The sequence below is a fragment of the Camponotus vicinus genome, unplaced genomic scaffold (assembly GCF_025532165.1).
Source record: "Camponotus vicinus isolate PSW18456_S1 unplaced genomic scaffold, iyCamVici1.0 SCAF_1, whole genome shotgun sequence".
Lineage (NCBI taxonomy): Eukaryota > Metazoa > Arthropoda > Insecta > Hymenoptera > Formicidae > Camponotus > Camponotus vicinus.
The window spans coordinates 25,853,870-25,877,104 of NW_028141945.1; the positions used below are offsets into that span (position 1 = coordinate 25,853,870).

Here is a 23,235-nt window from a genome sequence, read left to right on the forward strand (position 1 = left end):
CGCGCGCGCACACACACACACACATATATATATATATATGTATACATATGTGTATTTATGTATCATTATGGCACGAATATACAAATTGTTTATATAATATATATATATATATATATATATATATATATACAGGGTAATTCATTTTAATCTAACCAATTAATTTTTAGAAAAATAAGTTATTTTTCAAAAAAAGTATTTCCAACACAATGTATTATTTTTAAAAAAGTACATATAGTTTAAAAAACCAAGTTAATCTTGATTTTGAAAAATTTTCCCAAAATCAAGGTAGCTGTATTATATCTCCATGAAAATTATATTACTATAAAACATTTTTTCTCAAAAAACATTATTTTTCCAAAGAAGCATCTAATTAGATTAAAATTTATTATATGTACACAAAAAATGTGTATACATATTATATGAACAGATTTTATTAAAAATATTTTTTTTGAGAAATATTATTTTTCGAAAAATTGAGTAGATTAAGATTAATTATTCTGTACATATTCTATATATGTATTATATAAACAAATTTGTATGTATATTCGTGCCATAATGATACATAAATACACATTTATATATATTTTATACAATATGCACATATTGATAAACGAATAAAGATATATATACATAAAAATGTGTAAATCATTTTATATATACGTGTATATATAAAGAACCTTCAGTGCATATCATTTTGGTAACATTTGTACATTCATTTCATATCTTTTGTATGTACATTGAAGCACAAAGTATATACATGATTATATGTACAGTGTATGTACATGACATATATTCTAATGTTTTATGGGTATATACATAGAAAGTATAAATCACATATATTTTATGTACATGTGTATATACAGAGAATCTTTAATGTACATCATTGCGGTAACATTTGCACATACTATACACATATTTTGTATATACAGTGCATCACAAAAGCATATACATGGCACACATAATATACATGAATGTATATACATTATATATACTATGTATATCTTAATGTTTTGTGGGACATTTACTCTGTGCAAAGTCGAACTGCGAATACGTACATATATCCATTTATGTACTTTGATGGTTTTTCGCAGTTCTTTGCGTATTTCGCGATCGTACATGATTCATTTATTAGTTTCATTAATTTTCCTTAAATAATTAATTATAATAAAATATATAAGAATAATAAAATTAAAAGGCAAGAAATTTTGATAAGATCATAGTTTTAATAAGAAAAATATAATCGCAGCGCATATACATTATGTATAAATAACGGTCAAAAAAGCAAAAAATTCCATTAAAATAACATTAGAATAAGACCATAAGACTATAAATCTCAAGAAATGAAAAAAGGTTGTTCAGAAATTCTTTCCAAAAGATTTGTCATACGTACCTGCTCCCATCGTCTGATTTCTTTGACCAATCAGAACCGAGGTGTCTCTTTGGTTGCAAGCACTGTGCATCATTTCTAAAGAAAATCATCTTTAGTCACATGGAACGAAATGCATGTTACAGACACATCGCGACAGTGCTACAAGTAAAAACAAAATTTGTGCGCTCACATTTGTGATTAGTTAGGTATAAATACATAAACGAAATTAGTGATATAAAAATAAATATCGGTTGCGAGCTTTTTGTGAATCGTTGAATTTTTACAATGACTACGATAACACATTTGCCCGACGAAATAATTACTATAATTTTGGAAGACGAGAACATCAATATACAGGATATCATGAATTTTAAATCCACGTGTAAGAGATTAAAGCAGATAACATTTAGCACCAAATTTTGGGAAAAGAAATCTTCTCAGGGGTACGTTTTTATTTATAAGTACATTTTTATTAAACTTTTTATGTTTATTTATATATTTAATCGATTTTCACCGCTCAACGAGGCTCAATCTCAGTGAAAAAGTAAAGTTCAATTTATTATAATGTTATCTTGTTAATTTATATTGTGCCTGTTCATTGCATATTAAATTCTTGTTACAATTTAATATGAACATAATAATATATCAAAATTTAAAGCCGAAATATATAAAAAAGGAAGCCAAAATCTCTGGAGATTCGACAAGTCATAACAAGATTTATCAATTATTTCTAAACTACTTATTGATAAAGATAGTTTGCTATTGTTCAAAATACATGACTCATTATTATCGCACTTTATAATTTCACTCTTTTCTTGCATAGATTTTATTATTAAATCATAAGCATAAATATTATTCCCTTATTTTATTATTGTCTTTGGTTATAACAAACTAAAGTGTATTTTGACATCGATTATTTTAAATTATAAAAATATAGATGTAAAAATAAATTTTATTGATGTTTTAATAGATTTTCTAATATTTTAAAATTATTTCAATTATGTAATTAAAATAACTGTATTACATAAAACGTAAAATAAAGCTAAATAAACGTGCTATCACGATTTTTCATATTTTAATTTTAAAACTTGTAAATGCGATTACTGATAAATATTTATCTATAATAATATTCATAAAGATACTTCTTTTATATTCACTTGTGTTTCAAGAGTTTTTTATATCTCACTTCACTTTTAAGAGTATTTAAATCTCAAGATTTAATTATATAATATTCTAATTAATTTTCACAAATAATTATGTATTTTCGAATAATATGATTCATAATATGATCGTATTTTGTTCTTGAATTTTTTGGTTAAAATTGTATGGTTTTTACAATTTTATAATACAATCAATTTTATCTATTTGAAGATTGTAAAGATTAAATATTATTTTAGTCTAAAATTTTCTATCAGTTTTTATGTTTACTTTAATGAAACATGGGTAGAATCTAAATATCTCTATACAATTATTTTCCACTTGATTTCAAATTTAAACATGGTATAATAAATTTAAATGGTGCGAGATTATCACAGCAGATGCATCTCGATATCACTTTGTATATATGTATGCAGATTGCTACTCATTACTATTATGATAATTACAATTTGATTACAGAAATTTATATATTTTTCTATATACTTTAAAAAGTATATTACTTATAATGTATTGCTGATATTTGTTGCTTATCATATTTCTGAAGAATTTCTGTCTCAATTTATCTCTTATTTTTTCTTCTTCGAAAAGAAGGCAAAACAATAAAAGATTGAACAAAATTTTTAATCATTTACAACAGGTGTAATATGTATCAACCTACACTATTATGTTTCGCTGATGTCCTACTACTACTACTAATAGTAATAACAATAATAACAATACTGATAATAATAATAATAATAATAATAATTTACAAGATATTAAAATAATGGAATTGAAAAGTCTAGCATCCCATAACTAGATATTCTATAATTTATTGTTTTATCTTGGACGATATAAATAAAATTATATTTCTGCACAATTACTACGGTAAAATTTAATAAATTATTAATATTTATAAATTAATATAAATAGGGTACAATTAATATGTAAATTTTATTTTTAGGTTTCCAATTGACAATTAAATATAATTTCGCTCTAATTTATGATAAAAATAATCAATGATGAAAACAATATCGATTAATATAGAAGGAAACCAAATTTATATACATGCCAAAGAAAAAGTTGCTTTTAGAAAGGTAAGTTACTACTATTGAATATTTTCAACCATATGTATCTTACTCAATTATTTATACATGGTTAGATGATATTACGCAAGAAGTATTATTTTGCCTTAAAATTAGAAAAAAATGTAACTTGCAATTAACAGTTATATATTTTTTCTTAAGAACAACTATGGATTTTCTTTACACCAATTGATTCTTCTCATTATTTTGTGCATAAAAGTATTCAGGTAAGATCATCGAAAAATGAATATTTTATGAGATATTTTATAGTTTATATAAAATAAAGAAATTACTTCGAGTCTTATAATTCGAAAAGTATTCAATGAAAAATAACTTAATTATAGTATTTTGGAAAGCTCTCGAAATAAACTACAAGAATATGTAATAAAATATAAAGGTTTCCATTTAAAATTTTTAGGTTGACCTTCAAATCTTCTACGCGCCTACTCCACCTGGAAAAAAATACTCCTCATAACATGACGTCCTCCTTGATAACAAACATTTTTTCTTATCACTAAAATTGTAGGAGTTATTCGGATGGCCGGTCTTAAGTGACTTACCTTGTATAATATATTATCTTATTAAATCCCATGAACTTCATGCTTTTATCAAATTATGAATGTTATACTTTGTAAATTCTTTGTGCGGACATTCATAAAATAAATAATGAAAAAAAATATTATTTGTTGTAGATTCGATTAAGTAAAAAGAAAAAACAGCTTTATAATGTAAAATAATTCTGTATATTACTTATTAATATATACTTAAAAATAATTTATATACTTAAAATAACTAAAATGCAAGATTTTTAAAAGATTATTATAAATAAATGATTTCGACATTACATACATGAAAAAACTTTGAAAAATTTTTCCATATAAAGAATGAATTTTCCTTCATAAAGATTATTATAGCCGTTTAAAAATTCTATGATTCTATTATTAGCTTAAAATTAAGACTGTATTAATATTTAAACAAGATTAATTATATAATAAATAATTATAAAATTTGCACAGAAAGATATATAAATGTTAATTCTTAAGATATCTTGTATATATGCAAAAAAGTCTATTATATAAGTCTATTATATAAAGAAGAAAGAGAAAATGTGTACAAATTATAATTCCAAAGAGAAAAAAAGTAAAAAAAGTTGTAAGTTAAGAGGATGTCGTAGCGGCGGCCGAACTCCGACGGGTAGGCGTCCTCATTTTAACATAACTAAAAGTGTCGGTACATTACCAACACTTATAATTATGTTACCGACAGTATTGTCTAGAATAAAAAGACATGCATATTTTATTTAGGAAGAGCAATGTGAAAGCTTTCCTTTGTATTGTATTTAATTGTTTATTGAAGCAAAAGATATATTGCATTTTTACTGCTCTATCGTCTCGTACAAGCAACGATTTTAGAGCATAGATCTTTATTGCGTATATATATAAACAATTCTATTATTGCTCTCATTAGCTATGTCTTTCTTTTTATGTATATAATAAAAATAAATGAAAAAATAATAAATGTTCCTTATAAATTTTATGAAAATATAATAAATATTACTTATAAGTTTTATAAATATACAATATTACATCTCAAACAATTAGTATAATTTTATATTGTTAGCTTTTGATTATATCGATTTAACAAACGTCGTGCATAAATTGTAATTTGTAGAAAGTTATATGCAAATATCCTTTTTATTGTACATACAGAGTATCGCAAAGTACTATATATGTATAAGCGCTTGTGAAGAAAGCGCAGTAAATTGAGAAAAATCCCATAGCATTTTACGATTTTCGCAATAATAGAAATATTAAATAAAATCGGACGAATGTGTATCTCTGCGTGTGTGTCTGAAGAAGGGAGAGAAAGAGAGAGAGAGAGAGAGAAACGCTCGGCCATTCGAGCTATCGCACGGTCTAGCATGATAGACATTTTGTCGGCGCGCGGCAAGGGGAAGGACAGCGCGGCGCAACGATGGCGGTGTAACCGATAGTAGCAGCATGCCCTGCTGTCCCTCCCCTTGCCGCGCGCCGACAAAATGCCAAACACACTGGATCATGCGATAGCTCGAGCGCTTCTCTCTCTCTCTCTCTCTCTCTCTCTCTCTCTCTCTCTCTCTCTCTCTCTCTCTCTCTCTCTCTCTCTCTCTCTCTCTCTCTCTCTCTCTCTCTCTCTCTCTCTCTCTCTCTCTCTCTCTCTCTCTCTCTCTCTCTCTCTCTCTCTCTCTCTCTCTCTCTCTCTCTCTCTCTCTCTCTCTCTCTCTCTCTCTCTCTCTCTCACACACACACACACACACACACACACACAAACACAAACACACACGTAGATACACATTTGTTCGATTTTATTTAATATTATTATATAATTTATTTATTTTATAATTTCTATTATTGCGAAAATCGTAAAATGCTATGGGATTTATTTCTTCAATTTACTGCGCTCCTCACAAGCGCTTATATATGTATAGTACTCTGCGACATTCTGTATATACAATAAAAAAGATATTTGCATATAACTATCTACAAATTACAATTTATGCACGACATTTGTTAAATCGATATAATCAAAAGCTAACAATATAAAATGTTTTATGCAAATTGATGTAATGTCGTAAAATTTATAAATAATATAAATATTTTCATAATACATTCTTTGCCTCAAAAGCATCGAAATGATAGATTTATATCGATAATATAATAGGTTTCATCGTCCATTTCCAGACGCAACCATAATATATATTTTTTTCGTCTCTCCGATATATGCAAATGAGATATTTGTACTAAGGCGTCTTTTTCTAACGATATTCATTGGAATATCGTTATCAGATATGATAAATGTAAGATATATGAATAATTTATCACTTTGGAAAAGGCAATTTACTTTCTGCTATAATTTTAAAAAAATGTTGCTTTGTACATTTCACATTATTGAAATATTTTTCCTTACAAGGATTTCCTTCTAAGGCTATAGTTTATAGTAGTATAGTGAAAGCCGCAGCATAAATTTCACAGCATATGCTATCAAGTCGAAGCTTTTCAAATATTATATTATTTGTAGGCAACGGCAATGAAAGTAATTTTTTTTTAGACACCAATAGACACCACATAGCCGGGTAGGCTATCGTACATTCGAAGCTTGGTGTCATCAAAAAAAATCGCCAGCGATCAGTATAATTTGCTCCAATAATTTGTTAGCTTTTGTCGCTATATGACATGCTACAATTATATAAGAATTATCGCAATATATAGCACACTTTCAAAATAAGAATCCTCTTATAACGTGTAAAAATCGGTTCAATGATTCATTTTATCTGGATTTTTATTCTTATCAAATATGCCTTTTAGTTGAGGCAGTGTCTTTATGATCTCTGAATTAAATTTCGTTTAAATTTCGCTTCCAGAATGCACATGCAAATCGTATCTGATATAAAACATTTTTGAAAGTAACCAGCACACAAATTAAGATCGCTTTTCGAATTTTTTTTGAATAATCAACATACAAATTAGATCGACTCTAGATTTTTTTTGAATAACCAGCACACGAATTAAATCGCCTCTGGAATACTTTTCGAATAGCCAGCATCAGAATTAAATCACCTCTGGGTTTTTCTTAAACGAGCATACGAATTAGATCGCCTCTGGATTTTTTTAATAATCAGCTCACGAATAGATCGCCTCTGAAATAAATATTTTAAATAACCAAAGCGCACATGCAAACCGCATCTGATATGAAACATTTCTAAAAACAACCAGCACACGAATTAAATCGCCTCTGGATTTTTTTTGAATAACCAGCACACGAATTAGATCGCCTCTGGAATTTTTTTTAATAATCAGCTCACGAATAGATCGCCTCTGAAATAAATATTTTGATAACCAGAGCGCACATGCAAACCGCATCTGGTATGAAATATTTCTAAAAACCACCAGTCCACGAATAAATCGTCTCTGGGATAAATATTTTTTAAAAAGTATTTTTTAATTAATAACTAGAGCGCACATGCAAACCGCTTCTGGTAAAATATATAATCTGTACGTGTATATATATGTGTGTGTGCGTGTGTCTGTGTGGGCGGGTATGAGTGTGGGTGTGTGTATGTATGGACGTATGTATGTACAAAAGTGATGCGAAAGTTACATGAGGAAGCGAGGTAATAAGAACGAGCGAAATAACAATAAGAGCGAACGAGATAGAAATAACACGAGCAACGAGGACTCGAGCTCGAGAATCGGATCTTTCTTTCACACTATTATTTTCCTCTCGCTCGCATCTATTACTGTCTCGCTTGCTCCTATTATTGTCTCGCTCACATCTATTACTGTCTCACTCGCTCTCGATTCTTGGGTCCACTTATCTTCTCGAGCTGTCTATCACGATTGTCAAGTGTGACGGAGAAAGCAAGACTATGAGTGGAGCGTGAGCGAAATGACCTATCATCAAAGAGTTCCGAAGTCTCTTACAATCGGTTTCTTCGCTTCCTCTATCCATTCCGAATTCATGAAAATGTAAACATCTTATAAAATAAAAATTGAAACTTTTATTTTTAATTTCATCGGTTTGAAAATAATTTTAATAAATTAATGAGATTTTTGCGATTAAAATGATATCAAACACGGCGTAAATCAAGTAATTTTTAATTAGTCTGATAATACAAGTTTTATAATTATATATTTAACTAAATTTATGCGATTTATATCGTGTTTAATATTATTTTAATCGCAACATTCTCATTATTTTATTAAAATTACTTTCAAATGAATAAAAAATGCATTTTATTTTCTAACATATATTTGTGAATATTATAAATAAAGTCTCATGTAAGAGACTTCGCAATGTTCGACATCGGGAACTTTTTCGTTTTTTATTTATAATAATTTACGACTTTAAATTTCCATAAAATAAAAAGTAAAACTTTTATATTTTATTTGATCTTTTTTGATAAAAAGGGATTAATGAAATTTTTGCGTTTAAAATGACATCGAACACAATATAATTCGGATAACTTTTACTTATTGTTATATAAGTAAAAGAATGTATCTAATTGAAAATTATTCGAATAAAATGTTGGGTTGTTTAATGTGATTTTAGTCGTAAAAACCATATTAATTCTAAAATTATGTTCAGTAAGATAAATTAAGTAATGTAAAAATTGTAGTTTCTAATACATTTTCAATGTTATCAATTGTGATGTTCACATGACATCTTCTGGTACATTTAAATATGTGAAAGAAATAAATAAATTATTTTAATATGTATAATAAATTAAGATAATTTGTTTCACTGCACAATATATAGATCATTTAATATTAATTATGTCGACCATATTTAGACCAGGAGACGTCATGTGAACACCACAATTGATAACATTGAAAATATATTAGAAACTAAAATTTTTACGTTACTTAATTTATCTTACTGAATATAATTTTAGAATTAATATGATTTTTACGACTAAAATCACATTAAACAACCCAACATTTTATTCGAATAATTTTCTATTAGATACATTCTCTTACTTATATAACAATAAATAAAGATTATCCGAATTATATTGTGTTCGATGTCATTTTAAACGCAAAAATTTCATTAATCCCTTTTTATCAAAAAAGATCAAATAAAATATAGAAGTTTTAGTTTTTATTTTATGGTAATTTAAAGTCGTAAATCATTATATTATAAATTATTATGAATTATTATAAATAACGAAAAAGTTTCCGATGTCGAACATTGCGAAGTCTCTTACATGAGACTTTATTTATAATATTCACGAATATATGTCAGAAAATAAAATGCATTTTTTATTCATTTGAAAGTAATTTTAATAATGAGAGAATGTTACGATTAAAATAATATCAAACACGATATAAGTGGCATAAATTTAGTTAAATATATAATTATAAAACTTGTATTATCAGACTAATTAAAAATTACCCGATTTACGCCGTGTTTGATATCATTTTAATCGCAAAAATCTTATTAATTTATTAAAATTATTTTCAAACCGATGAAATTAAAAATAAAAGTTTCAATTTTTATTTTATAAGATGTTTACATTTTCATGAATTCGGAATGGATAGAGGAAGCGAAGAAACCGATTGTAAGAGACTTCGGAACTCTTTGATGATAGGTCATCTCGCTCGCTCTTTACTCATGGTCTTGCTTTCTCCGTCACACTTGACAATCGTGATAGACAGCTCGAAAAGATAAGTGGACCCAAGAATCGAGAGCGAGCGAGACAGTAATAGATGCGAGCGAGACAATAATATAAGCGAGCGAAACAGTAATAGATGCGAGCGAGACAATAATAGGAGCGAGCGAGACAGTACTAGATGCGAGCAAGAGGAAAATAATAGTGTGAAAGAAAGATCCGATTCTCGAGTTCGAGTCCTCGTTGCTCGTGCTATTTCTATCTCATTCGCTCTTATTGTTATTTTGCTCGTTCTTATTACCTTCTCGCTTCTTCACGTAATACCGTATCACTTTTGTACATACATACGTCCATACATACACACACCCACACCCACACACATCCACACATCCACACACCCACACACCCACACACACGCACGCACGCACGCACGCAACACACACCCACACACACACACACACACACACACACACACACACACACACACACACACACACACACACACACACACACACACACACACACACACACACACACACACACACACACATATATATATATATATATATATATATATATATATATATATATTGTGTATATGTATAACTTACACAGAATATTTTCTACGGAACACGTTGTAACGCTGTTTTTCCGCAGCTTGTTACGCGTACGATTGTTACGCCGCTGCGTGACAGCAAGTATCTATGACGCGAAATTCGAGAAAGAAAACACAAGAGTGTAATGTTTTAGTGTGCGCGTACATGTATACTGACGTATACTATTACACGCAAGATGAAAGAGAAGGATGGTACAAGATTGTCTCTCTTTGTCACACAAACCGATTATAGCGTTGTCTGTCGCGATATCGAGCAACTAATCTACAGGTCTGTTTTACTCTCGTGCCTCGATTTCGCACACACACATATGCACGAAAGTCTTATAGACCGAAACCTTTTTTATTAGACTTCTAAACTCATTTCTGAAAGCTCACCTATATTCCTTCATGCCATCTCTTCCAGGAAGTAATCTTATTTTGCACATACAAACTGCAAAACTTTTATATTAAGCAAATATTGTTCCGACTCGACGCTAGAAGCCGATAAAAAAATTGTAATTTTGCAATTTTCTTGATTTTTTTATATAAAACTGGGAAGTTATTTTTATATGTACTTTAATCGTGCAGAAGCATTTATTATTCTGTGCAACTAATCGGTCTATTTATTTTATCGATAAAAAAGGAAGGTTCGGCATCCTCTTAATATTGATGGAGAGGATTTGCATGAAATATACGTTTGTGTCGATGACATTTTATATAAAACAAATAGTGCTTTAGAAGCTACTGATGTCTGCTTTAAAGCATTTCAAATTTTTAATGTAAAATACCCATCAACTTGCGAGCATTTGTGGTTACTAATTCAAAAAGGTATTTACATGTTTGATACTATATAGATGCAAAAATACCTCATATACAAAATGTATAAAGCAAAATTCTTAAGTCCGATCAAAAGAACATAGATACTATTGATGCATATGAATTAGATTAATGTTGAATCTTTTGTTTTACATAAATCTTTTTTTTTTAATTTCAGTTAACATTTCATTTCTATTTTTCATTGTAAAATTAGATTTTTATTTTTTCTTTCAAAATGAATTGTTTTTTTTGTGAAGAAAAATTTATAACCATAGATCTTGTCATGCATCATATAAAGTTGAAACATAAATTTATGCTAAATTCTGCTGTTACGTCCAGACCCGGGAATGGATGGGCCGTATGGAAGGATGCAACTTACTTACCCCGTGACACACTTTATTCGGGCGTGTGTATGGATCGGGTCGAACGAATGTGAAGGGCCTGACACAGGTCAGCGACCGAAGGTCTCTTTAACGCTGCGTTTTTAAGCCTATTCGTTCGGTGGCCTCTTTTCGGTAAAGGAATTTAATCCTTGTTACGCGGGATGGGACCTAGTGCGATCTCAGGATTTAGGGAAGAGAACGGTTTAAATAATTAAATTATACATTAAATTAAAAATACATATATTATAAAAAAAAATAATGAAAGAAAAATACATCTTAGCAGTTGTAGGTATGCGTGAGTGGGTATCTGTATGTATATATGCTCGCGGGTGTTACAATCGTTCGGAAGTCATCAGTCAGAATATACAAGGAAGAATTTACGTTAAGAATTAAATTCTGACTGGTTAATACAATATACATATAATTAATATAATATAAGAAATAAAATAAAATAAAAAGTGAATGTGTAATAAAAAAAATATAAATAACGCTTACTAATTAAGGGAAATATAGAATTCGTCGTTTGCGCATATGTGTTATAGTTAAAATTAAAATTTTCTAAATTCGCTAAAACACAGGTTTAAATTAAAATACAATAATAAAATTAAGATAAGAGATTCGCCAAGTCTAAGTTCGAAAATTATTCATCTATTTCAACGGTTTCTCCCAAAAGTAATGATAATTCAAAGGAAAATAATATAAAGAGAAAATAAAAGATAATAAAAATTATAATATAAGGATGGGAAATTAAAAGAAAACGAAAGGGAGTAAAGAAAAAGTAGAAATGAAAAGATATATATAAAGAAGAGCTGAAACGAGATATAAAGATAGAAAACAATATAAATTCTCGGTAAATAAATCAAAAAGAGCTAATAAAGAGAAATAAGGAATTGTTCGCGAATCGCCTTACGGAGATTCCCGGCGAACGGGGAATTGTTCGCGAATCGCCTTACGGAGATTCCTGGCGAACGGGGAATTGTTCGCGAATCACCTTACGGAGATTCCAGGCGAATTAGGAACAACAAGGAATGAGACTGGAGGAGAGGTGAGACAAGGATTGATTGATTGATAGTAATTAGTAAAAATTTAATGATTATTAAACCGTTTAAATTTATTTGTCAGACATAGATTTTAAAATATGAGATAGTAAGATATGGGAAAGGGAGAAAATAAAAATTACTCAATTTTACTCACAACTCGTTGGCATCACAAAAATGAGTGCGTTGATAAAATTGCAATAGCTGAGGTCGGAGGTTTATAACATGAAGAGCTGGGTAATGGAGATGTTCATCAGAAAATTCACACGATGCACAATTAAATGTTAACAAAATCATTTTCACTGTGATATAAAACAGATTAATAACTCAATTGCATAATGCAAGAAAAAAGGATCCCCGAGGCTATATAATTTTAAAATTGAATGACTGAATCTTGACTGGAACTGTGAACTGAACTGTCAATTGCACTGCTGCTCGTTGGAAGAATTAGCGTACTGAACTGTCAACTGTAATGTTAATCGCCGCGTCGCGCCTTGCGCTTGCATTTTTAAGTTATTACTCCTCCTCTTTTCTGGATAGTGGGAATCCCTTTTGGGCGAATGAGATAGTTTCAGTTGCCCCCTTCTTGAGAACAAGGAGGCTGATTTTGGAGGGAAAAGCGGTTCTAAGATTGTAATAGGCTGGCCCTTTGGTTCCAAGATGTGGCTCTATCCAGCAGAGAGTGGGAGCTTAGCGGACAGATTTTATGACTTGCGAGAGTCTTTTCGCGTTTCGGCTAGCGCTTAAGGGTGGCCAGGCGAATTGTTTAGTTTCCCCCCTTTTTTTTGAGTGCCCGCTTAAGATTCTGCATCCCTGAAGGGTTTCTGTTTTCATAGCTCCACGTGTGGAACGCTATAAAATTTTTATTGCAGCTCTGGTTCCGATTTTGTTTAAAATTCCTAAGTTCCAACGACTGACCATCCTTAGCTCTAGCTTTTCTTGTTTATTTTCTTTTTTGCTTCGAGTCTCTCGGTCTCAGATATCCGCTGCAAGGGTTAGATATACATATGTTTATAGTTGGTGCGATTCTTAAGAAGGATCGCTTTGTTACTAGAGTTCCAATGGTTCTAACGGACGTCCCAAATGTAAACATATGCGAGTTCGATTTTATTACAGTTCTTTATTTTAGTGGAATTTTTCTATTTATAATAACATGCTGTCCGCGTAGTCTAGACTCATTTATTATTTTTCGTTTCCTTGATTTAGATATCGCCGAGAGTTACCCGCGCACATGGTTATCGTATAGTTTTTGTATAGCTTCAAAGAAAGAAAAGAATCACGACGTCCATCGGACGTAACAATATATTAACGCAATAAAAATAATAATTTGGCTATGTCGAGCACCATAAGGACGCTATTATTGGCCAAGTATTAGCATAATAGATTAATCATTAATGACAAAATATTAGCAAGATATATTGACCATTAATGGCAAAATATTGGCAAGATATATTGACCATTAATGGCCCATCATTGGTTACCATGTTTGACTGTACATTGTTATCCATTGCTGGACCGAAGTTATCATTCCAGAAAAGACCCATTGCTGGGCCAATCATGGGCGCCATCATCGCGCCAATATTGATGACTTGGCAACCAGTTTTGGGCCAGAATAGGACCGTTAGTAAAACCCTATATGGGCGATTCCGCTGGCAGACTCGCGGAGGCTATCCGTGACATTTTTATATTTCATTATGTTTATTTATTTAATGAAAATTGAAATGACTAATAAATGAATCACATTCAATCGCAAAAGTGGAAAAAACTGACATTAAATTAATTAATATCCGAATATTAATATAGTTTAATGTTGTCTAATAAATTTTACGATCTAAATATTGAATTTTAACTGAAGAATACATTCGAGAATTGAATTTTACTTTTTGATCTTTTCGCATCGATCTTTCCCTTAATAAAGATGAGAAAAAATCTGATCTTCCTTAATTGTAAACAATAATTGAAACAATATTTGCCATGAAATCAATTTTTGTATGATAAATATTTTGTATAATATATAAAATATCATTATTATGTTATAAGTTTTCTTGCAAATAGTAAATTATAACTTTATTTAACCTTTAATGCGCCATCGATTGCTAATTTTGAATTTAAAAGTGTTCTGTGCTAAATTGATCGAAATATTTGAAATTGTTGTTCTAAGATTAGGCCCTGGACTAAACGAGTTAAGACTAAAGTGACATATAAAAACTTGGCGTTCCTTAATTATAACTCATAAATTTTTATTAGTAAATATTATAAGTATTTAAAACCAAGATTCACGAATTATATATCTGAAATTAAAATTCGCAAATTACTGTCAGAAATTATTATCAATATGTTAATATGTAAAAATATATGATTTGCGACCAGGCCATGCCAAGTTTTTGTACTTACTTTGGTTTTAACCTCTTTAGTCCCAAACTTACTTAACAAAGCTTATAATTATTTTAATAACAATTTCAAATATTTCGATCAATTTGGCAAAGGGCACTTTTAAATTCGAAATTGACAATCTATGTGGTCAATTTTGTAGTACAGTAAGAGTTAAATAATTTTTACTATTTACAATACAATCTGTGACATAATAATGCTATTTTATATATTATACAAAAAATGAATTTATTTAAAAAACAAGTTTTTGTTAAAAATAAAATGCGTTTTATTTTCATGAGGAAAATCTATGTATAATATTTTTATAAATGTAAGATTGATTTTATGGCAAATGTTATTTCTCAAATTGCAGACCTTCACAAATTTAATTGCTTTTAAGTACTTAGCTAGTTATAATTATTAATTTCAATTTAATTTTTATTTAATTTTGACTTTTTACATTTTACAGGATTATATTTAGAAGAAAATTATTTTTAGTTTTTATTACTTTCTAAATATTATAAACAATTTTTTAAGTTTTCTTGTTTTACTTATTTTTTATGTACATTTTTTAAGTTTTCTTGTTTTACTTATTTTTTGTCTTCATATTTTTTTTTACTCTTTTTTTAATAGGATAGAATTTTGTAAAAATCTTGAAAAGGACTATAAGAATATGCATTAAAAAATAAAGGATTTAGTTTAAAAAATTCAGAATGATTTTGTCTTAACCGTAGCAGCGCTACTCAAGATCTAACTGATGAAGCTAAATAGATTTTTTTAAACTTTGCAACCTTTTTTAGGGTCACCTTCAATTTCTTAAATGGAACCTACTATTTGTCATTGCATATTCTTGTAGCTTATCTCGAGAGCTTTCCAAAACACTATAATTAAGTACCTTTTCGAGTTATGAGGCTTGAAATAATTTCTTAATTTTACATAAACCGTAAAATATCTTGTAAAATATTCATTTTCCCATTATCTTACCTTAATACTTTTATGTACAAAATAATGAGAGGAATCAATTGGTGTAAAGGAAACACATAGTTGTTTTTAAGAAAAAATATGGAATTGTTAATTGCAAATTACATATTTTTTCTTCAAAACAACTATGTGTTTTCTTTACACCAGTTGATTCCTCTCATTGTTTTGTACGTAAAAGTATTAAGGTAAGATAATCGAAAAATGAATATTTTACAAGATATTTTACGGTTTATGTAAAATTAAGAAATTATTTCAAGCCTCATAACTCAAAAAGTACTTAACGAAAATACTTAATTATAGTGTTTTGGAAAGCTCTCGAGATAAGCTACAAGAATATGCAATGACAAATAGTAGGTTTCATTTAAGAAATTGAAGGTGACCTTCATGTGACCTTCAAATAACTCTTCAAGGTCAAACCAATGATACCATCTTATGGCACCCTCGAAACCAAACAACTTTTGTCTGAAACATTTTTCTCTCCCGGGCTTGGTTTTCGAGTTATTTTCCATTAAAAGTTAAAATGGTCCACCCTGTATATATATATATATATATATTATGGATATTATCATACACACTACTGATTAGAAAATATTTCGCGCATAACAGCGATGTCATTTGGATAATTCCTTGCCAAGTTTTCATTTGGTACGTAATAAGTGCCTTCAAATTTAGAAAAATATCGCCCTATCTCTACATTATTGATCTTCTTTGGTGAACGTTTGTGTATCATATCTAAAATAAAAAAAAGTATATTTTTTAGCGCGTGTTTAGAGAGATGAAAAATCATATAAAATATATATATATAATTTATAAAAGAGGATGCTACTAATATATACATATTTCATATATACCTTGTGGTACATAACACATTATATTATTTTCTGCAAGAATTATATAGTGCGGCTGACAGATAAATCTGGAATCGTCTAATTCAGTTTCACACATGCATAAACATATATTCTGATTATTAAAGCAGTCCCTCAGATGCGGAACTAAAGAATACAATTTTTCCTCTACGAGCGTAGCTTTACATTCGTAATGCCAACCAATTATCACGCCACTGTGTTGATCACTGATAAACGAAGATAAATACTCGTTCGTTGAGAGCGTTACGATCATACCAATCGTAAATTCAATTTCTTCCTTTCTTATTTCCGGTTTATCTATGACGATATTAAGTCTATCCTGTATGTGCATAACAAATGTGTATATAGTAATGTAATAATAAAATTTAATCAATATTTCTTATGAAATGTTTTCAAAAGTAATTATTGTAATTACTTAAATGATATAGACAGTTGTCATTGTAAACTCACCCGAAAAAAAAGGACCACTAAATTTTAGAATAATTTTTTTAACATCTTTTAATAGCGATAAATCAGCAAAAAATCATCGTATTGGGATGAAACGAAGCTCAAATTAAAGCTTGAATATTCCTCTTGAAAACCAAGAAAGCTAAATTTGAATTACGAAAAATGTTTTATAAAATGGCGAATGTTGAAGATAGACTTTGAGAAATGCGAAACAAATAATTTTTTTTAAACTGTTGCGTTGCTCAGGGAAATCGGCTCTCGGGTACAAAAATGTATGAGTTTTGAAGCAAACTTATTTCCAATCAAATTCATATTTTAATCCAGTGCTGTCAATTATTTGCAACTTTCGGCCGGATTTCTTAGTTCACGCCTACCGCTCTCCTCTCACCGCGCGCGCCTTAGCAACCGCGCCGCCGAACGCTCGTAACTAAGGAGCGCGGCGGTAACCTCAGGAACGTGCGCGTCACTAATGTAATGTAGCGATCTAATAACAAAAAATAGAGTTTAGTGAAATAGGCCTACTGGGGAAACCACTTAAAAAAAAACGCATCAACAATAGTACCTCATGGATAATGTGAAAACCAATTCTCCTTATTATATTATTTATATAATTTTTTATACATTATATTTTATGTAATTTTATTATTATTATTATTTATATAATTTATTTATGTAATTCTTTATGTATTATTTTTATATAATTTTATTATTATTATTTATATAATTTATTTATATAATTTTTTATATATTATTATTTATATAATTTTTTGTTATTAGATCGCTACATTACATTTGTGACGCACACGTGCCTGAGGTTACCGCCGCGCTCCTTAATTACGAGCGTTCGGTGGCACGGTTGCTAAGGCGCGCGCGGTGAGAGGAGAGCGGTAGGCGTGAACTAAGTAATCCGGCCGAAAGTTGCAAATAATTGACAGCACTGTTTTAATCAATTATCTATGACCTTTTTTGACAAAGTTACACCGTTTTGAAGAAAATGTTGCAAAATGGACCTTCTGTTATCAAATCTACAAGTCAGAAATAAATTAACGCGGACAATTTTTTTCTGACTTGCAGATTTTATAACAGAAGGTCCATTTTTTAACATTTTCTTCAAAACGGTGTAACTTTATCAAAAAAGGTCGTAGAAAATTGATTAAAATATGGATTTGTTAGGAAATAAATGAGCTTCTAAACTCATACATTTTTGTACCCGACAGCCGATTCCCCTGAGCAACGCAACAGTTTAAAAAAAATTATTTGTTTCGCATTTCTCAAAGTCTATCTTCAACATTCGCCATTTTATAAAACATTTTCTGTAACTCTGGTTTTCTTGGTTTTCAGGAGGAATGTTCAAGCTTTAATTTGAGTTTCGTTTCATCTCAGTACGATGATTTTTTGCTGATTTATCGCTATTGAAAGATGTTAAAAAAATTATGCTAAAATTTAGTAGCCCGTTTTTTTTGCGGATGAGTGTATATTGACATTTGAACTCATATATCTATATATATACATACATATAGATATACATATACATGTACAGAGTGGTAAAAAATTATGTGTCATAGCTTTGACAGGTGATTCTCCAGATCGAGATCGGTAAAGATCTGAAAAATGTTGCATCCGCAAAATTGATCTTGACCTTGAAATTCAAGGTCAAATTTTTTTATTGGTTTAAATTCTGCTCATCAAAAGTAACAAAAGTCAAAGAGACCTAGGGTCGCAAACAGTGATGCCAGAAAGTCTTCTCTGCGCGAAAAGAGCGAGAAAAAATCATGTTTTGTCTCTTCCTATTACCCCTCCATGCTACCGAAAAGCCGGAATCTGGCATCACTGGTCGCAAATAAACCCTTCAACCCGAAATAAGATCATGAATCTGAAAAAATTAGGATATACGATTTTGTCGCGAATATTGATAAAAGAAGTTCCATCTTTCTCTATTGACAAACTGACAAATCAATTCATGCATTTCTTTCCCCTCAGGAGAAGGTAAAACTCATGCCCCGCTACCGACATGAGTGGTTTGCAAACGCAAGCCGCTGTGATTCGATTTGAAATATTTCTTCGACTATCTTGATTTCGGCCTTCCACTTGATTCCATACCTTCCTTCTGCATATCTTAGAAGTTTGCTTATAATGGAACGTCGTTTGCGACATCAACGTAGACGAATACATAAAGATAGTGGTGACCAACGTCTAATGCTCCGGGCAATTGATCAAGCCCTTGGAAATTATGCACGAGCAAGCGAAATTTATGCCATTTTGCTACAAAATCGCGCAAACGGACGACGGGTACGCCCTCGTGAAATTCCAGATCGTCGGAAATTCCAACGCCTTGATGAGCGTTTTGGGGACCAAGAGCGACTTCGCATAATACGCGAGGAGGGCTTGCGGCCTGCCCGGGTGCAAATAGCGCAGGAATTGCGGCCTAGAGACCGTTATTTCTCGCAAAGGGTTCTGTCGGTGGATGTTACAAAAACTCCCAACTTTTTAGAAAATGTGCTGTTCATGGATGAGGCTAGCTTTTTCAACACGAGCATTTTGAACAGGCAAAATGTCCGGGCTTATCGGAACCCTCGTCATGCTACAGCGTGTTTAAAAGGGGCGTTTCGCGATTAATGTCTGGATTATTAATAATTCCTGGAAATAAACTTGATGAGCAGAATTTTTTAAGCCAATAAAAAAATTTTAAATTTGACCTTGAATTTCAAGGTCAAGATCAATTTTGCAGATGCAACTTCTTTACTGATCTCGATCTGGAAAATCACCTGTCAAATCCATGACATATAATTTTCTACCACTTTGTACAAATAGATACTTATATATTTCAGTATATCATGTACAACGTGCTACACACTACCTGTATTGAACTCGTAATATTTCTGTATTCATAATCTGTTTGTATATCTTCAATATTATCGCAGCAGAGTGATAAAAAATTCCACATATACGTAAGTTTCCATTTGTAAGATACTTGATGTTTCAATTGTAAATCAGTGCAAACATTACAATGATTTCTTAATTTACAGAGATCAAATATCAGATTTCGTATTTGCTGAAAAATGATAGATATATATAAACAATATTTCAATTATTAGAAAAGAAAATAAACGAAAATTAAATTTTATTTATTGCTCATAGAATATATTAATTCATTGACTAACATATTATTTATAAGACTTATAACTGATTATTATCTTCATTAACTACTTCCTACTAAAATTTAAAAAAAAATCTATACATAAAAAGTTGCTTACCGATATGTTATATAAGGGATTCTGTGGATGTATATCCAGGTGACATACCTCTCTGGTAATGCTACGGGGGAAGGACGTCGTATAAAAATATTCTTCCGATTGACCATTTCTATAACTGAAAATATTAAATAATAATTATTTGTAAATATATATATCAGATAGATTGAAAAGCTCTGGAGCTAAAATTGTTACTAACTATTTTGGTTTCCATACGATTGCCATTTCAAAATCATACTTATAACTCAGAAAGCAACATAAACCAAATCTTCTAGCCACGCTGTGAAATATAATAGCCAATAGACATCCTTGGAAATGTTGTAAAATCTATATCATCAAATTTTATTAGAGAAAAATTATATTTAACATTTACAAGATATGATACATAATTTTCGAAGTGCATAACAAAGTATCATTACAATTTAATATAATATAAAAAAAATAACTTACAAAATTCACATATTTTCTCTCGACTTCTAATGTTACCAATAATTGATGTACTTGATGAACAATAAAATTAGAAAACATAATTTCAATAATATACATAATCTGTTGGGCTTCTGTCAGATTCCAGAAGTTATCGTTGATATTGTTATATCTCCATAAAGTAAATTGCTCAGAAGACGTTGAGAATACTGAATGTGTAGGATATCTATTTTTAAGGCAGGTTAGTACTTCTTGCGCAATATCATTTAACCATGTATCAATGATTGAATAAGATACACAGGGTTGAAAATATTGTGCGATAATAGTAATTTGCTTTTCTAAAAGTTGCTTTTCCTTTGGCATGAATATAAATTTCCTTTGCTTGTATATTAACCGATACTGTTCTAACCAATGATAAATTAGGTCGAAATAATATTTAACTGTTAAATTGGAATCGTGCCTGAAAAAAAATTTACATATTAATTGTACAATATTTACATTAATTTATAACGTTAGTGGCAATTTGGTTTATTAAATTTTACCGTGATAACTGTGCAGAAATAATTCTATTCATATCATCCAAAACAATATGATAAATTGTAGAATATCCAGCTATGAAACGCAGAAGTTTATTCAATTCCATTTCTTTGACATCCCGTAAGTTATTATAAGACATTAGTGACACATAATGCCGTAGTTCTTGGATACATTTTACACCTACTTCTAAATGATTAACAATTTTCTTCAATTTATTTTTGTTATGTATTCTTTTCGACAAGGGAAATCTAAAATTGAAAACAATGTTCTTAAAGAATATGTTAAACAACAAATATTAGCAATAAATAATAGTCAATATTTATTTTTCAAAGTAAACACACTCTCTAAAAGTGAATCAGTGTATTATCACTGAAAAATAGTAAATAGTCACTTATTATAGCAGTTATAAGTACAGCACTGTAAATCAGTGATATTTTATTGAAAGAATCAGTTAATAATTTTGACTGTTTCAATCAGTAATATTTCTCAATATTAGTAATATTTCTTTCGTTATTGTCAGTAATATTAAACTACAATTCATCTCTCTATCTGTTTCATATAAAATTAAAAATTTTATTTATATTTACTAAATATTTATTATATTAAAAATTTTATTTTATTTATATTACATGCATATTGAACTTGTTATTTTAAATAGATAACGAACGAATAATTTTCATTAAGTCGCCAGACATTTATTTGTCCGACTTATAAAGATCGATTTAATATCTGAAGCCTCTCTATTGAGATTGTATCAGAAATTAAATCGAAGTAATACTTCTAATTTTAAATGTCGCTCTTTGCAAAATTTATATAATTCTTATGACTAAAATTAAATACGAGAGAGATAGCGATCGTAGCGGTAAACGAACGAACTAGCGATTACTGGTTTTACAGTAAAATTTACTGGTTTTACAGTGAATTTTATTTTAACTGACCATAATCAGTGAGATATAAGATAAAATAACAAAAAAGTAAGCGTTTCCACTGAAGATCAGTAAAATACTCACTGATTCTCAGTGAAATCTTATTTTACTGTTTAAATTAGTGATATTTTCAATGATTCACTTTTAGAGAGCATATTATATTATATTTTTTAATTATATATATACAGGATGTATTTTAATTGTGCATCCCGATTAACATCGGAGAAAATGGTCGGATGAAAAAATATTTTAGACATAAGTTTATTTTAGACAAAAGTTGTAGCGTTTGGAGGAGAACATCTGATGGTGACATTGGTTTAACCTTGAGTGAACGTGCCAAGGTCATATGGAATTGAACTTTGTTTTATTAAATGGAACTCCATATTTTTTATTACATATTCCTGCACTTATATCGTGAGTTCTTTCCAAAACACTATAATGAAATATTTTTCGTTAAGTACTTTTCGAGTTATAAGGCTTGAAATAATTTCTTAATTTTACATAAACCATAAATTATCTCGTAAAATATTAATTTTTCGATTATTTCACCTCAATACTTTTATACATAAAATAATGTGAGGAATCAATTGGTGTAAAGAAAATATAATTGTTTTTAAGAAAAAATATGTAATTTGAAATTAAAAATTACCTATTCCAAAAAAAAAATTATGTTTTCCTTGCAGTAATTAATTAATTCCTCTCATTATTTTGTGCATAAGTATTGAAATAAGTTAATCGAAAAATGAATATTTCACGAGATATTTTATAGTTTATGTAAAATTAAGAAATTATTTCGAGCCTCATAACTCGAGAAATACTTAATAAAAAATATTTTATTATAATGTTTTGGAAAGCTCTTGA

At 29.5% G+C, this 23,235-nt stretch overlaps 1 protein-coding gene and 1 long non-coding RNA gene across 2 annotated transcripts in view; one reads left to right on the forward strand and one right to left on the reverse strand.

Moving 5' to 3' along the window:
* Positions 1-1,501: 1,501 nt before the first annotated feature.
* On the forward strand, positions 1,502-4,203 carry LOC145959885 (uncharacterized). Its single transcript, XR_014435208.1, has 4 exons — positions 1,502-1,812; positions 3,471-3,603; positions 3,754-3,818; positions 4,010-4,203. It is a non-coding gene; the product is annotated as an uncharacterized LOC145959885 (long non-coding RNA).
* Positions 4,204-16,495: 12,292 nt separating this feature from the next.
* LOC145959874 (uncharacterized) overlaps positions 16,496-23,235 on the reverse strand; it is an 11,290-nt gene continuing 4,550 nt past the window's right edge. Inside the window, exons 2-8 of the mRNA XM_083079076.1 lie at positions 21,454-21,696; positions 20,936-21,371; positions 20,685-20,812; positions 20,489-20,603; positions 20,092-20,286; positions 16,773-17,106; positions 16,496-16,653 (exon numbers count right to left, since the gene is read on the reverse strand). Coding sequence (XP_082935202.1) covers positions 16,496-16,653; positions 16,773-17,106; positions 20,092-20,286; positions 20,489-20,603; positions 20,685-20,812; positions 20,936-21,371; positions 21,454-21,696 — 1,609 coding nt within the window. The remainder of the gene's footprint in view (positions 16,654-16,772; positions 17,107-20,091; positions 20,287-20,488; positions 20,604-20,684; positions 20,813-20,935; positions 21,372-21,453; positions 21,697-23,235) is intronic.